Source organism: Ochotona princeps, chromosome 2, assembly GCF_030435755.1.
Source record: "Ochotona princeps isolate mOchPri1 chromosome 2, mOchPri1.hap1, whole genome shotgun sequence".
Classification (NCBI taxonomy): domain Eukaryota; kingdom Metazoa; phylum Chordata; class Mammalia; order Lagomorpha; family Ochotonidae; genus Ochotona; species Ochotona princeps.
Genome location: NC_080833.1, coordinates 143,314,993 through 143,332,344, shown reverse-complemented (window position 1 = coordinate 143,332,344; position 17,352 = coordinate 143,314,993). Strand labels below are relative to the sequence as shown.

General features: G+C 39.9%; 1 protein-coding gene across 1 annotated transcript in view; it reads right to left on the bottom strand.

Annotated features, from left to right (window-relative positions):
• The window catches only part of UBE3C (ubiquitin protein ligase E3C), a 103,689-nt gene that overhangs the window by 44,650 nt on the left and 41,687 nt on the right, over positions 1-17,352 (bottom strand). The window contains exons 11-15 of the mRNA XM_058660652.1: positions 13,025-13,111; positions 9,393-9,550; positions 8,652-8,884; positions 2,771-2,875; positions 1,576-1,663 (exon numbers count right to left, since the gene is read on the bottom strand). Of these exons, the coding sequence (XP_058516635.1) occupies positions 1,576-1,663; positions 2,771-2,875; positions 8,652-8,884; positions 9,393-9,550; positions 13,025-13,111 (671 nt within the window). The remainder of the gene's footprint in view (positions 1-1,575; positions 1,664-2,770; positions 2,876-8,651; positions 8,885-9,392; positions 9,551-13,024; positions 13,112-17,352) is intronic.

Here is a 17,352-nt window from a genome sequence, read left to right as displayed (position 1 = left end):
CCAACATCTCTAACTGCAACTGCACCCAAGGGAGGCAGTCCTTATAGCTTTATAAGTGCATAGCACCAAGGAACCTTCTTAACCTTTCAAAAGCCCATTCAGCTTTGAATCCTTCTAATATAAACTTTGCTTATAACCTCAAAATATATTCTGGAAGGTTCAATTTTATATGGGTATCAGATCGGATCCCAGCTGCTCCACTGCTAATGCCCTAGGAAAAGCAGCAGGAGGTGGGCCCAGTCCCAGGTGGGAGACCCCGATGAAGCTCCTAGCTCTTGGTCTAAGCATGGTTCAGCCCTGGATGTTATAGCCATCTGGGGAGTAAATCAGAAATGGGTCCTCTCTGCCTCTGCTTCTCCTTCTGTTACTTTGCCTTTCAAATAAATAAAAAGATCTTTTAAAAAATTAATAGGAAGTGGGAATAATATATCATTTTAAAAAAAAGATTTATTTTTATTGGAAAGTCAGATTTATAGAGAGAAATATCTTCTGTCTGCTGATTCACTCCCTAAGTAGCCGCAACAACGAGCAGAGATAGGCCGGAGCTGCACCAATCTGAAGTCAGGAGCCAGAAGCCTCTTCCATGCGGGTGAATGGTCTCAAAGCGTTTTTGGGGCCGTCCTCGAATGCTTTCCCAGGGCACAAGCAGGGAGCTGGATGGGAAGTAGAGCTGCCGGGATTAGAACCGGCACCCATATGAGATCCTGGCACGTGCAAGGCAAGGACTTCAGATGCTAGGCTACCATGCTGGCTCCAAAATAGACATTTTAAAAAGAAGGAAAACACTAAATATCTTGATTTAGATTTAAATACCAAAGTCTGTGCTCATTCACACAAATTTTATTCTCTACCTACCTGTAAGAAAACAGCAACTTTTATTTAACAGATCAATTAAGTATGCATAAACATTAAGCAATCTGATATAAGAATCTAAAGCCAGATGTCCTAATTTTTACTAAAACCAACAGTAATCTCATAAGGACAATTTTCACAAAACATCAAGCACATTAAAAGATAACATTGTCAGTTGGGAAATAGAAATTAAAACACAAAAAGACATCACTGTGCAATTTGTAATGGCTGAAACATTTTTTAAAAATTACAATATCAAGTGCTCAGGTGGGATATAGATGAACTAAAAATCTCACGCATTGCTGGCCTGAATGAAAAATGGAACCTCCACTATGAAAAATACTTCTGCAGTTTTGCACAGTGCGTAACAGATAGTTGCTGTATCATTCAGGATTCCTACTCTCAGATATTAATCCAAGTGAAAATTTTCAAAAGTTAACATAAAAATCTTTACCGTGAGTATAGTGGCTATATTTATAATCATCAGAGACTAAAGAAAAATTGTTGTTCAAGAAAATGTTGTAAAGAAAATGTTGTTGTTGAACAACGAAAAGGATGCGACTGTGTTCCTGTAGCCTCACATACCTTAGATACACAGTGCTTACTGAAAGGACGCCAGACTCGGAAGACTATATATACCTCAGGATTCCATTCAGACACTTGGGAGAAGGCAAAGTGACAGGGACACAAGGGCAGGGGAGAGGCCAGCTCCCGAGAACTCACCCTCCAGGGTGGATTGCAGCGGGCCGATCCTGCCCATGCGCCGAAACCGCCACACGTGCCTGGAGGCCGGCACGTAGAGCTGGGTGACCTGTGGGAACAGCAGCCTGGATTCAATACTTTCTTTCCCTTTTCCAGCACCATTTATCCCTGGTTAACTTCAATCAGAATCAGTCTGATATTTATGAATAATGACCTGGCAATCTCCCATGCCCCTTTCAAGCCTTTCTCTCTTACGCCGACTGTCCTCTTTAAGGTTTAGGACAGGATTTTTCCATTTAAGGCTTTTTGTAATGCTACTAGCTCATATCCCTTATCTTTTGCTCTTAAGCAAGCTGTACCCAAGTATAATTATATTTTATTAACGTTCAGCTGCCACTTTTTTCTTCAGCAAAACTTCCACGAATAAGAAGATGCAGCGATGCATGTTCCAGCATTAGTCTTAGTCAAGGCCCAGAGCCTAACCTGTTTCTGGAGCAGTACATCTTAGTCTATGCGACAGGAGTGCCTCACGCCAGGCTGCAGGGCCTGGCCCGGGCTGGGAACCAGCTGCCGTATCCGAGCCCCTTCTACTCTTGGCCTTGGAGCCTTAGGCCTTGGAGCGGTGCACCTGCTGGATCCACCACTGTCTTTAGCCCTCGTCAATGGGCAGAACTAGAAGCAACATCTTCATTTAACGATGAACTACCTCATGAGGACACAAAATTGTTTAGGTAACTGTTCTTCCTTTTCCATAAATGCTTCCTCTAATTCTCCCCACTCCCTGCCTTCCACCCCAGCATTCTGAAATAGTGCAGCAACGGCTTTCTCTGAAAAATAAAAATAACATCTCAAATCCATTGGGAATGTTCTTCAAATTTTCCAATGTGGTATTCACAGAATCTGGTTTGGATGCAGAAATCAGTGATATCCAAACTTTCTCTGCTGCTTTAGAAAATCAAACATAAGCCATAAGAATTGAATACATACTTATTTTTTAAAACCAGTAAAGATTTCTCAGCAGTAACAAAGAATCATAAGGTTTCAATATATTTTAAAGTTTAAGATTAATAAAATTAACACACAATTTAATTCAATAACATGGCATTAATACTTGGTTCAAATGAATTAAACAACTTTAAAGGGCTTAATCACCCTATAACTTAAAAGATGGAAAAAAATTCTAAACAAAGACATTGACGAGGAATTTCAGTAACACCTTATCTGCTTTAATATCTTCCTGTTCAGACAGCCAGTGGTTTGGAGGACAAAAACTTCTTCTTGTGTCTCTGGACTTTAACATTTTCACTAGATTTGTGATCACCTGAAAAAAAGACAAGGTGTGTGTTACACAAAGAAGTTCAGAAATGACCAGGTCAAAAAGCAAGCAACAGCCCTGAGCAGCTGTCAGAGGAGCGCACGCCAACGGAACAGGGGACACCCCGTCACCTGAACACTCCAGAGAAACAAGCCTCAGGAAACCAGACCTGGCCACAGAGGCTCCCAAGAGTTGACAGAGAAAGATTTTCTTCTGCCTTCATAAGAAAGTGCTGCAAGTATAAAGCTATTATCTGTCAACAAACAGAGGAAAAACTAATATAACTGAGTATACCGGATGATTTTCTTTTAATGACGAGGGAGGGGCACTAGTTAAGATGCGGGAAGCAATAAGAGTCTGGATTTAATCTGTGGCTCCAACTCCCAAGCAGATCCTGTAAGGCAGCAGGTGACAGCTCAGCAGCTGCTCCCTGCCACGACAGGAGAGAGCTGGGATGAATCCCGCTCCTGGCTTCTTGCTGGTTTAGCCTTGCTATTCCAGGAAACGGGAAGTGAACTGGCTCTATCTCCCCATCTCTTTGCTTCTCAAAGAAATAAAGAAAATTATAAGGCAGGTGGCGGCTAAGTTTCGAAACACAAATTTAGCAACGTATCAGCTCATCTCAGTTACCACGAACGCAACGCAGAGTACTGCAATGCTCTAAAACGATTTCTAAAGCTAGCACAGCATTTCACAATTTTCTAAGAAATATCACATCAAGGGTGCTGACAGAAAAAGCGAAGCATCTTAGACATTCCTCTCACTTCCAAACAGAAAAATAATTTGATTACTTTTCTAATATTTGCCACTGGACTCATATCTACTACCAATCATAATTTTATAAATTAGTCTGCTCTCAGTAAAGTTTTCTACAACAGGAGCTGTTGTAGTGGCACAGTCCCACCACTGCACTTCCAATGCAGTTCCCTACCAATGCATCTGGGTAAACAGTGCCACAAACCTCGGCCCCTGTAACAAGGGGGCAGATCTAGAAGCGGTTCTGGCTTCCTGGTTTTTCCCTGTCCCAATAATGACTGTTGGAGCCTTTTGTGGAGTGAACCAGATCAAAGATTTTGCTCTCTCTCTTTCTGACACTAGGACTTTAAAGTAAACAAATTTTTTTAAATTATTATTAGTATTTAAAGAAAACCTCAAATGTCTGGCCTACAAATTTCAGCTACAAAGTCTGACACGACAGCCTAGTGGCTAAATCTTTGCCTTGCATCTGCCAGGATCTCATCTGAGCACCGGTTTGTACCCCGGCAGCTCCACTTCCCTTCCAGCTCCCTGCTTGTGGCCTGGAAAAGCAGTAAAAGTCAGCCCAAAGCTTTGGCACTCTGCTCCCATGTGCAAGACCCGGGAGAGGCTCCTGGCTCCTGGCTTCGGATTGGCTCAGTTCTGCTCATACGGGCATTTGGGGAGTGAACCAGGGGCACAGGATATTTCTCTCTGTATATTTTGTGGCCTGGGAAAGCAGTCAAGGACGGCCCAAAGCCTTGAGACCCTGCACCCGTGTGGGAGACCCAGAAGAGGCTCCTGGATCCCGGTTTTGGATCAGCTCAGCTCCAGCCATTGTGACCACTCGGGGAGTGAATCAGTGGACAGTTCTTCCTTTCTGTCTCTCCTCCTCTGTAATAATAATAAAATAAATCTCCAAAAACAATTCAGCTACATTATCACAGCTTGGTCTTTTATCATTTATGTGTCAATAAGCTATTGTTCTATTCTGACTGGTGGTAGGCCCTTAAAATCCTACTTAGGCACTTAATGACTGCTGCAGCATCACTAATTACTTATAAATTTTATAATATATGGCTCAGTATATGAAATAGAACCATTTTAAAAAGTCAATTTTTACATGGAAATGTATTTGGTAGTAAACGAAGATAAGCCAAATTGTAAATCCACTATTTTAAACCAGGATTTTTTTTATACACTTCAATCATGCTTAAGTAAGACTGTGATGATGTTTTTCTTTTTCTGTAAGGATTTACTTATTTATTTGAAAGGCAAAGTGACAGAAAGAGAAAAAGAGAGAGTGAGTTATCTTCCACCTGCTGGTCTACTCCCCAAATAGTGCGAACAGCCAGGCCTGGTCCAGTCTGAAAACAGAAGCCAGTACCTTCATTCTGGTCTCCCACATGAGTGGCAAGACCATGTACCAGGCCTTCTTCTGTTGCTTCTGCAGGGACTTAAGCAGGAAGCTGGATTGGCAGCAGAGCAGTCACAACTAGAGCCGGTGAAGTCACACAGGCTGCTAGTGCTGAAAAGGGAAGCTGACCTGGTTGTACCACAATGCCTGTCCCTGTGTGGAGATTTTTTTGGAAAGTGTCACCCAGGCTTGTGTGCATACTACCCTAATTAAACAAAATATAACTTGGATCACCACAGGAATAACAAAAATTTGTGTTATTTGTTGCATTTCCAAACTATGCACTAGAAAATCAAGATTACAAAATCTCAATTTTTAATAGCTCCCTTTATAAACCCGAATTAACCATCTAACATACAATAAAAACACAAATGTTTCTTTCATGAAATGCAAAATCTGGCATACAGGGCTGCCAGAAATTTTGTACATCCATGGAAAAAGAATGAGAAAGGATCTTTGGTTGATGTCTCAGGACGTTACAAACATGTATCTGCATGACTTACGTTTGGTCAGGGAGACAGTAACACTCTGAGCACTTTACAATAGCTTTACAAGACAGAGCTATATTAGTAAAAAAAACTTCTCCACGAGATCTGAAAACAGCTTTTTAAAAAACTGATTATTAGTTATTAAATCAAGTACACTATGAAAGACGACTGTATCTCAGGTTACCCACTCTAACAAGTAGTCAAAAAGGAAAATCAGACTACTAAAGATAAAATCAAACACTCCAGATTTCTAAGAACAAGATATGCATATACTCATTTCTACCTTTTGGTTTTACAGAGGCAGTTATTGATTTTATGCTAGGATAACAATTAGGGCACTACTACTGTTTTAATGATTTTCATCAAATAGAAAGCAACCCCAAGTGAATAAACTCACTTGTAGATCTCTCCACACACACATATGGAGATGACAGATCAGGAAGGCCCAGGAGCCTTCCTCCTTCTTTCGCTAACACTATCCTCTGAGGTAACTGCTGTTTAGTAGCTGCAAACACATTCCAAAATAAGATCTCCTATCTCCTCATAGAGCTAAAGCAATTCTAGCTATAAATTACACTTCAAGAGGAGTTTACAAATTTGACAAATGCACAAACTGTTTTAGTAGTGTCAATGCAGGGCTTAGAAACTGACCTCAATTCTTATGGTGACAAAGAAAGATGGCTCTATGCACTTAAAATTCTAGGTCTGTGACCAGCCAATAGAGCCTCTCACACAAATTGGCTCGGGAAGACCATCATAAGACTGAAAAAGGAAAACGGCTGGTGTTGAAGGAGTCAGGTCTCATCATTTGCAATTCTGTCAAAATTAACAGAAGGTAGAAAATAATTGGCAAACTGCTTTTACCTTCTTTGGTTGACAATACCTTAATTCTTCAAATTTGGCATAGTAATTCATAAAAAATGGAAATGAGATTCTATGTTAGTGCTAGGTACATGTCCTCATCATTACAATGTCTTCCATCCCAAATCATTCCGATTAAATGAATTCATATGCAAAGATCTCAGCACATTGTCAGAACACAATAACCAGGCAGGTATACATTCTTATTATTTCTAATAACAGCTATTCTCAAGGTTAAGTCCTGACTTTTTATTGGCCTGGGGCTCAATTCCAATAACAGGTAGTATGGTCTGGGGATGTGACAGGGTGCTTTCAAAAATGTACCTTCAAATAATTCTATTTGAAAACCAATAAAATCTCTGAAATAACATCTAAAAACCTGGAAGAATCATGTATACAAAAAAATCGGATTTTCATTTAATTCTTAAGAGTTTCATTAATTAAAGTAACAATGACTCATACTGGGATTTAAGAAAAAAATCAACTGCAAGACTTTTATTTGATGTTAAGTAAAGCAAAATGGGGCTGAAGTTAAAATTTTTTTTTTCTAAAATAGATTTTATTAGAGAGAGAAAGAGAGGGAGAGTGAGAGATGTCTGCCATCTGTTGGCTCACTCTCAAAGCTGCAGCACACAAGGCTCAGCCAGGGCAAGCAGAAGTGCAGGTCACCACCCAGGTCGCCTGCGAGTGTGGGCACCGGCCCAGCGGCCCGAGTCATCACTTGCCCCCCCACCCCAGGGTGCACATTTACAGAATAGAACAGAACCGCTGAGCTGGGCCGTGAACTAAAGTACTCCAATATGAGATGCTCTCAACCCAAGCAGCAGCTTAACTGCTGTGCTAAACACCCACCTTGGCAAATATCAGATACGGCATTATTAAATTAAGAGGTTGTTATGTCCAAAAGATAAGACTGTCATATGAAAATTATGAAACCTCCAATAGGTGCTATAAAACAATGGAATTATCTCATACTGTACACAAAACCCGCTATCTGACTTAATGGAAAACTTTATTAACAAAGATGTCAGAGTTTAATTAAATATTAAAAGGAACACACATATGCTACCATAATACCCACATCCAGGAAAGGCTTACATAAGAATTACAAATTCACATGGGCAAAATAACTTGTTTTTACCTTGGAAAAGTTGCAAAAATGTCAGTCTTAAAGAATGGATCTATTAAGGGCTCAACGTATGACCTTCTAAGTTTACTTAGGAATATAGAGATGGGTAATTAAAATAAATTGTGCAAACATATTACATCAATCTGCACAAATTATAAATTCAGTGCTACATTAGTACTGTATTCAGTGCAATCAAAACATTATCAGTTCCTCTCAGTGCTGCTAATGCTCATGCTCGTAAGTGAAATGCGTTGTAAAACCAGGCAGAATGGGCTGCAGAGAGACTCTCTGGGCTTGTAGGATGAATAAGCATTCCTTAATTAGCCCATCAGGTTAAGTGCAAGCATTAATGGGCCTTTCCTAAAGTCTAGCTTGACATCTTTCTCCAAACATGGCCAAGAAGAAAGTTCCATTAGCAATATTAATACAAGCTTAGTTGATCATTTTCATTCAATTAACTTCTTTCAATTAAATAGATAGCTTGACAAAAGCAGTGATAGAAGACCTAAGGGGCAGCTGATGGCTCGAACTGAACATGAGTGTGTGAGGGTCGCTGGTGTTAAACGGACTGTAAATCTAGCACTCAATTTGGAAAATGCATTTCTTTTGCTCTCACTGCTTTAATGAGCAGTTTTAGCTGACTGGAAGTGTTTGCTGCAGAAATTTCATGGGAAGTCAAGCATCCTTTTTTTTGCTGTTATTCTGCTCCAGTAGTTAGATTTTTTAGTGGTGGTTTTCTTTCAACATTCCACTCATGGTGATTCCTAACATTTCTTACTACATGGCTAAAAATAAAAATATTTCGAAATAATTAACACACAACTAACACTTAAAATTAAATGATTATTCAACTTTAGTTAATAAAGAGACGCTTTGTGGAAAAAAAAATTTTTTTTTAATTTTCTAATTTATTCCTCATACTGTCACAAAAAGTTTTTAAGGTAATTTACGAAAGATCTATATATATAATAATACATAACTAATGCTACAAAATGTAACAGATACAAACATAAACACTTTTCTTAACTAAAAAGATTTAAAAATAAATATCTAAAACAAATCCTGTATTTTCACTCTCCTGAAATGAGTCAAACCAAACCAAATTTGTATATAATTCAAACTCAGTAGGAATAAATTAGATAACCTTTATACCTTAAATAACTGAATCCATCGCTTTTGCTCCATCTGAATACACTGTTGCATCTCAGAACTGGTAGTAACTCCAATACTTTGAAATGCTGTAATGTATTCTTCCCGCACTTCTGGCTTTGTTTCCGGATACGCCAGCTTGATGATCCCCAAGCATGCATCCCGAAGGCAGCGAGACAGCACGATCAGCTCTTCTAAAGTAAAAGGCATCATTGACGATTGTCTGTGACCTACAACTGAATTACAAAAGCCAATTTTGTAACACATACACGCTTTTTCATTTCGCAACACACATTAAAGGCTTCACAGACATAAAAACTTTCTATGACATATAAAAACCAACAGGCCAGGCCCAGCGGCGTGGCCTAGCGGCTAAAGTCCTCGCCTTGAAAGCCCCGGGATCCCATATGGGCGCCGGTTCTAATCCCGGCTGCTCCACTTCCCATCCAGCTCCCTGCTTGTGGCCTGGGAAAGCAGTGGAGGACGGCCCAATGCATTGGGACACTGCACCCACGTGGGAGACCAGGAAGAGGTTCCAGGTTCCCAGCTTCGGATTGGAGCGCATCGGCCCGTTGCGGCTCACTTGGGGAGTGAATCATCGCACGGAAGATCTTCCTCTCTGTCTCTCCTCCTCTGTGTATATCTGACTTTGTAATAAAATGAATAAATCTTTAAAAAAAAAAACAAAAACAAAAACCAATAGGCCACAGGGCCAGCAATGAATTGATTGCTCAAAATTCTCACCTTCTATGGGATCACCGAAGAATTCATTATCATGAATAGAAATTAGTGAATGACTAAACAAAGAGCTAAAAAGGTAAAACAGTGGGATGATTCGACTAGAATCTTCAAAAGACATTGGAGAACCCCTTGATATCACTTGAAGTAATGGTACCATAGACCTTGAGTTAGGGAAAAGGAAAAAAAGAAAGTTACTTTAAGTGGTTTTAACATATGAACTAATTAAGAAATGACACTAAATATAAACAACAAAAAAGTAACATTTATATAAATCAACTACTCAGAGAAAAGACAGACTATGACAATACAGGTTAGTAAACAAATATTAAAGGCAAATGGCATATCCATCCACTGCTTTCACTAATTTGCCTTTCACTTATATTAATGCGACAAATACAGTTATGGAGAGTAAGCCAGCAGTCCCAAGGTTGGAATCCTAAAAGCAGGCTTAGGTTAAGTAATGCCACTATTCAAGAAACAGACTTTATTTTTATAAATAAAACTATCCACAGTCTCCTCTACTTCACATTTTTAACAAGGTAAGACATTCTGATCTCATGGAAAATGTACATAGCTACTGACATTCAAGTAGTCCAACACTAAAGTCAGGGAAGAACCTTCAGGAACACAACGCCCTCTCTAGCCTCAGCCTTTGGTTCTGCACCTGCTGCTCTGGCTACAGCTCCTCTTCCTGGGAGTGAAGTGACCACTCACACAGCGCTAAGATGGAGCAGTCTGCAGGGAACGTTGTTGTCTCTTTCAGCCACCAATGACTATAGTTTTCTCCCTTTCTCTCCCGTTTCATAGAACCAATGGCGCACTGAGCTAACAGAGGTCCAGATGTGTCCAAAATGCCTGATCTGTATTGTAGCTGCCACACTTCCATCCCGCACCACGCTGGAAGACTTCTTGAATTAATGAACAAAGCCATTCACCCAAAAATAAACACAGTAGAAACAGATAAAGAGACAAAATACAACTGCCCTCATTGCCAAAGCCAAGACGGCAGGTAGAAGACAGAAGTGCTACCTTAACTGCACAGCAGCGATCTATTTGCCAGCCTGTCCTGCGAGAGCAGAAGCTCTCAGCCACTCCCAGACCCAGTCACCACATGCCCACTACTGGCCATCCACTACTGGCCAACAATGGAGAAACAGCACCTAGTAGTTTTCAGCACCCTTACAACTAAACACTGAGCCAAGCACTTCCTGAAAGTGAGGAACAACAGTTCATCTACGACCCTACCAACAATACTGGTATTTAAAATTATCATCATCATCTCGCCAGTCATGCACAAAGCTCTTACTTTAGTTTCTAAGAAGATTAAGGCAATAAATCAAAATCAACTGGTTCTCTTGAAACTGGGGAACATTTGCCCTGTGGGCTTCATCAGACCGGTAAAATCACTTGAACTGGCCCTGTCAAAACAGTCACAAGTGGGAGCTGAAATTCAATAAATCTACAGCAGGCTAGCTCTTTAAGTTGGTAACTTTGTATGGCTCACAAATGCTATTATAAATATTCAAATGGATTATGGCAGAAAAAAAGGTTGCCACCCCTACAACCCTGTGACATAAACAAAAGGAATAAATTACTTTTGCTTCAATGACAGAAAAATGGGACTGACAAGAAAGGTCAGCTGTGCTGGGGGACGCCGCAGCTGCGACACAGAGAAAGGGGCAGTGATTTTCCAGCTGCTAGTTCATTCCCCAAGTAACCACAAGAGACGCCGCTGGCCCAGGCGGAAGCCGGGAGCCCACACAGGTGCAGGGGTCAAAGGATCTGGGCCACCTCCACTGCCTTCCTGGTCCATCAGTAGGGAACTAGACAGAAAGCAAAGCAGTGCTGTACATGAGATGTCACTGCTAGGCAGAGGATGAGCCTGCAACGTCACCAGCTGGCCATAGACAGGTTTATTTTGTACATAAACATTTTGAAGTTCATGTACATTTCTGAGATACTATATTCATTAACTGAAAATCTGCAGGTTAGGAATGTATTAATGTATTCTAAGTTTCATGAGGGATTTTATTATACTATCAAACAATTTAAATTCCCAAATTGCTTTTATAGAATGTTTTTACCAACCTATCAAATATTAATATTTTAGTGTAATTAACAATATCCCATTCTTGTTTCACACACCATGACTCCATTTCCGCACTAAGATAAATGCTATAAACAAATAAATAATTATCGGGCAGAACTACATCTATTATCTCCGTTGCTAAGCTCAGACACTTACAAGTAAATGATAATTTCCTGTCCTAAAGATCTCCAATCTCCTTTTGCCCTAAACAAATCAGTCACTCATGAACACCGAATCTGGAACAGTCAGAGCACTTGAAATGCACAGGCAAAACAAAACATATCTACTCATATTCTTTTGAAAATGAAAGCATAGAAAAAGAATGGTTCTAAACATTAAGTTATTCCAGTTGTCCTCAACAATCCACTTACGTTGCTAACTGCTAATACAAAATTGATTATTTCACCTTCATGCGTTTCACCATTCATGGTAGCATCATAAAAATTCCCTAATACCCACCCAACAGTCATTAAGTGAAAAAATATGGAGGTATTCAAAGCAATGCTAATCATAAATGGACATTCAGCTTTTCTAAGAACAGCACCGTATGGAAGCTCTGTATATGTGATGCCGAAGCGAGCACCGTATGGAAGCTCTGAACACGTTTCATTCATACATGGGCAGCGCACAAGGCACTAAAGCGTGATGCTGATGACCAAAAAGCTCAAAACCCAGAAATCCCAACACAAGATTTTCTAGCACCAACACGTTACTGATCCAATTAAAGACGAGCATCTATTTAAGTTCTGGACACCCAACTCCACCCACCAAGAAGTTTTTCTTCCAACCTCTTCACTCCATACATTCCCCTGTAACGGAGATGTGCATTTCCTACACAGGAAAAAGCCAGCTTATAGTAAAGGGTCAGTAATGATGCCTGCTGGTATTAGTAAAGTTAATGATACACAGCTGAATTTTAAGTTTCCAGCTCCAAATATCTGAGTTATATACTTCATCCTTTCTTTATTACAGGATAATGATTAGCATAGATTTCTAACAGAGGGAAAATTCAACATCATTGTCAATGGAATAAATCAGTGTATTATGAAGAGTTTTTAAATGTTAAATTTCTACTTATGCTCAACTGCACTATGTATATTAAATGTTCAGTTTCATAATTCTTAAATGCAAAAATGGAAATATTTGAATAAAATTTTAGAAACCAACCTCTATAATGCTTTTTTTAAAAAGAAGCAATCCAGCACTTAATTTTATAAAAAAAAGGCCATATCGTGGCTCCAAATGCACTTCATAAAGTTTATAACATCTTTAATTTGCTCCCAAATTTTCCCATATTAAATTTATAGAGGAAAAAAATTATACATCTACTTTTAAAAAAATAACTAGGATTTCAAAAATAAACTTACCTTCAGATTATTCCATACTCTGGATAACAAATACAAAGAAGTATAAAATTAAGTACTATTTTTTCAAATGAAGTCATCTAGATTTTTCTTCTAACTTGATACAAGCTGAATATTACTTAAAAATACTTGTGCTGTTTCCAATACTTACAAGTTCAATTTATTAAGTGAGCGACACATACCCTGTGATCATCCGTGTTGTCATGGAAGATATTAGATACCAAAGATGTCTCAAAAACCTGGCATTAAAGGCTAAACTGTAGAGAAGCCTAAAAAAGAATTGGGGCGGGGAACAAGACAGAGTAAGCATACACATACATATATGTCATCTTCAGAAAAATGGTTATCGAAGCTGATGGGGTCATAGCAAGCTAATCCTCTTACGGTGCAGGCATCCTGTGTAGCGCTGGTTCAAGTCCTAGCTACTGCACTTAGATCCAGCTCCCTGCAGGTGGTCTGAAGGGGCAGCAGAGGATGGCCCAAGTCCTGGGGCCCCTCTTCTTACATGAGAGATTTGGTAGAAGCTCCTGGCTCCCAGCTTCAAATTAACACAGCTCTGTCTGATGTGACCAGCTGTGGAATGAACTGGTGGGTAGACGATCTCTCTCTCCATCTCTTCCTCAAAATCCGTGGGTGCTTAACTTCCTTATACAAAATGGTATGACAGGACTCAGCACAGTAGCCTAGTAGCCAAAGTCCTCACCTCAAATGTGCCAGGATCCCATATGGGCACCGGTTCTAATCCCGGCAACTCCACTTCCCATCCTGCTCCCTGCTTGTGGCCCGGGAAAGCTGTCGAGGACGGCCTAAAACCTTGGCACGCTGCACCTGCATTGGATACCTGGAAGAAGTTCCTGGCTTCAGATTGGCTCAGTTCTGGCCATTACGGCTGCTAGGGGAATGAATCATTGGACAAAAGATCTTCCTTTCTGTCTCTCCTCCTCTCTGAGGAGAGGATTTTACAATAAAAATAAATAAATCTAAAATGGCATGATACTTGCATATAATCTAATTACATTGTCTTGTATCCTATAAATCATCCCAGATTACTTTTAATAAGGTTTTTTAATACTTTTTCCCTCTGGAATATTATCTATTCATGCTTTGTTGAATCTGTGAAGTTGGAATCTGCAAAAACGTGGGGGGTCACAATTTTCAAAATGCATACAAGGAAGTGTCCGTTAACACTTCAAAATAATTCAAATCTGGACAAATCATTGTATCAATCAGATTAAAAAGACTAACAAAAGCATGGCTGATTTTAAGTGAGCTCTGCACTGCATAAAAAGAATTTTAGGATACACGTCCTAATCACAGTAGTGTAGTCTGAAGAACACAGACACTCCAAATGTCCCCAGGTTAAATGCAATGGTTGCATATGAAAATGAAGGGGCTGAATTACCTTGAGCCTAACATCTTTCCTAGCATGAAGTATTAAGAGTTTAAGAAATGTTTACGCTTGTCACAGATGTATTATCACGACGTAGTGGTAGCAACATTACATTAATTCTATTTTCACCAAACTAGATGAGTCACAAAATCAGAATGAAATTATTTTTTAAGCTCATGAAGTAAAAAATGATAATGATATAATGAAAAGGAGTTACATTAACTCATGTTAGTATATTATCTCCCGATCATTACTATTTCCTTATTAATAATTCACTTCAGGGATCTACATGGCACAGATGGTAAAGCTTTAGCAAAGCAGGCATCCCTGTATGAGTGCTGGCTGAAGCCCCCACCAGTCCGCTTTCCACCCACCTTCCTGCTCATGTGCCGCGGGAAGGCAACAGACGGCTTACAGATCACCATTGGGGTGATCTGGACTGTGTTTCCAGCTCCTGGTTGCAACGAGGCCAAGACTTGGCTGTTCCAGACTTGGCTGTTGCAATCATTTGGGGAATAATCCAGTGAGTGGCAGATCTGCTATGTCACTACCCTGCTAATAAATACATCCTAAATATATATATATTTGTGTGTGTGTGTGTGTGGCGCCTTATTTCCTAAGGACACTCAGACATGTGAAGAAGACAGTAAAACGAACAAGCAAATTGGGTCTGAAGTATCACTGGATACTGCAAGTGACAGAGACACCCATGTCTTCCCGCACACATGTACTAATGAGACACTCTATGTTTCTCTACAGGAACATCACCTTATTAGCAAAAGCGATATTAAAAGACATATATAACAAGTCACTTCTGAAATAATAGAAAATTAAAAATAAATTCCAAATTTCCTTTAATGACAGTTTAAAAGACATACGTCAATCTGAGGGAAACTGCCACACATGGCTTTTTCATTGAAAATCTAGGAGCCTCAGAGGATAGTCTGAACATACTGGTGAGTTAAATTAACATTCCAGCACTACAACAATAACCAGTTTAAACAGTTCGCTTTTGACTGTAGCTAATTTTAATTGTAAGATTAACCGACTCACACCAGTTCTCTTTCCCTGATGTTTCAGTTTACATTTAAGACTCAGGAAAAGAGGCATTTATCATTTAGAAGCCTTCTCTAATATTTTCTTATCTTTCCTCCCTTCCGTTCTTTCTAAGACTTACTTAGTTATATGAAACTCAGTGAGAGTGAGAGTAGCAGAAAGGTGTTTTTTATCTCCTGGTTCACTTCCCAAATAGCCACACAGCCAGGCCTGGCCTGGCAGGTGCTTCTCCGGGTTCTGCCATGCTGGCGGCGAGAGGCTGAATCCGACTGGAGCAGCTGGGGCCTGAGCCAGGAGCTCAGGTGGCTGCAGGCGGGGGCTCTCGCCACGACACACTCCACACCATCTCTTTTATTCTCCCCCTCACCATTTAACCCCGTTCCTAAAAGAAAACTTTAAAAGCAGGACTAAAAAATAGACAACAGCTTTGTTGTATATATGTTATCTCAAATTCACTTATATTTTTTGTGAATCAATTATGACTCAAATTTGACAAAGCAAATCTACTTCATTAATTTGATGCTTTTAATAATCTTAGAAATTAATTAGTAATGTGCACATGATTTTACAACAGATTTAATAAAATCATCTGAAATGCTTTAAAACTCAATTTTGACTTTTATTAAACAAAATGTAAATTTTAGCACAAAACAATAATTGGTTAAATCTACTTATTATACTGAAATGTTGATAAAAGCAACAAACAAAAAATAAATTCATTGCTTTCTAGACATATGTTTAGTATTTTTTTTTCTTTTTAAAGATTTATTTATTTTTATTGCAAAGTCAGATATATACAAAGAGGAGGAGAGACAGAGAGGAAGATCTTCCGTCCAAGGATTCATTCCCCAAGTGGCTGCAACAGCTGGAGCTGAGCCAATCTGAAGCCAAGAGCTTCTTCCAGGTCTCCCATGCGGGTGCAGGGTCCTAAAGCTCTGGGCTGTCCTCGACTGCTCTCCCAGGCCACAAGCAGGGAGCTGGATGGGAAGTGGAGCTGCTGGGAACCGGTGCCCATATGGGATCCCGGGGCGTTCAAGCCGAGGACTATAACCAATACAGTATTGCGTCGGGCCTTAGTATTTTTTCTAAAATATTATAAACATTTATTTATAAACACTGGGACATTATGTATATAAATTTAATTTAGCACATACCATGAAACACACATATCTATTTTCCTAATTGAAGATAGCTAAATAATCATTTTATACCAAACTACTAAAGTATAAGATGAATTTATAAAGCAAAGCTAATAATTTCTAATTATCACAGCCTACTTAACAGTGCTGAGAAAGCACATTGGAAAATATTAACTCCAGGGCATCCACCTGTCTAAATTACAATGACTAATAGTAAATGATACAATTATGCTGATGGAACAGTAAGACTGTAGTGAGATAAAACTGAGCTGTGATATGAAAGCTCTAGGCAAATCATAATATCAACTTTTCTGGTCCCATTAAAATTGTTTCAAAGCTTGCAAATCTGTCAGTGGAGCAAGTGAACCCACTGAACAGGAGTGTAAGGAGGAGGAAGTTCTGACGAGTTTGTCAGAAAGGAAAGAGACGGAAGCGGAAGCCCAACAAGCAGCAGGAGATGCTAGTAGGGAGGTGTGGCTGCTCCCTCGGAGCCAGCTCCCTCATCAGGAGTCGGGGAAAGCCCTTGAACCCACAGGACAGACCTGAGCATTACAGCTACTTGGGAGAGTGAACCAGCAGATGAAGGAAGATCTCTCTCTCTCTCTCCAACTCTTTCAATAAATAAAGTTTTACAAAGTATTGAGATTACAATGTTCATGAGGGCAACAGGTGAAATCAATTCAAAAAAATGAAGCACAGAAAGATTCAACACCACGCAAAGGCCACCTGCTGGCAGACCTGCTGGCAGACCTGCTGGCAGACCTGCTGGCAGACCTGCTGGCAGACCTGCTGGCAGACCTGCTGGCAGACCTGCTGGCAGGCAGCATGGGAACGGTGGACGCCAGCTGACCATCTAGACACAGTAACTTGAGAAGCAGTCACGCAGACCTGGGCAAGCAGCTGTAGGCACAGGAAGCCCTAATAG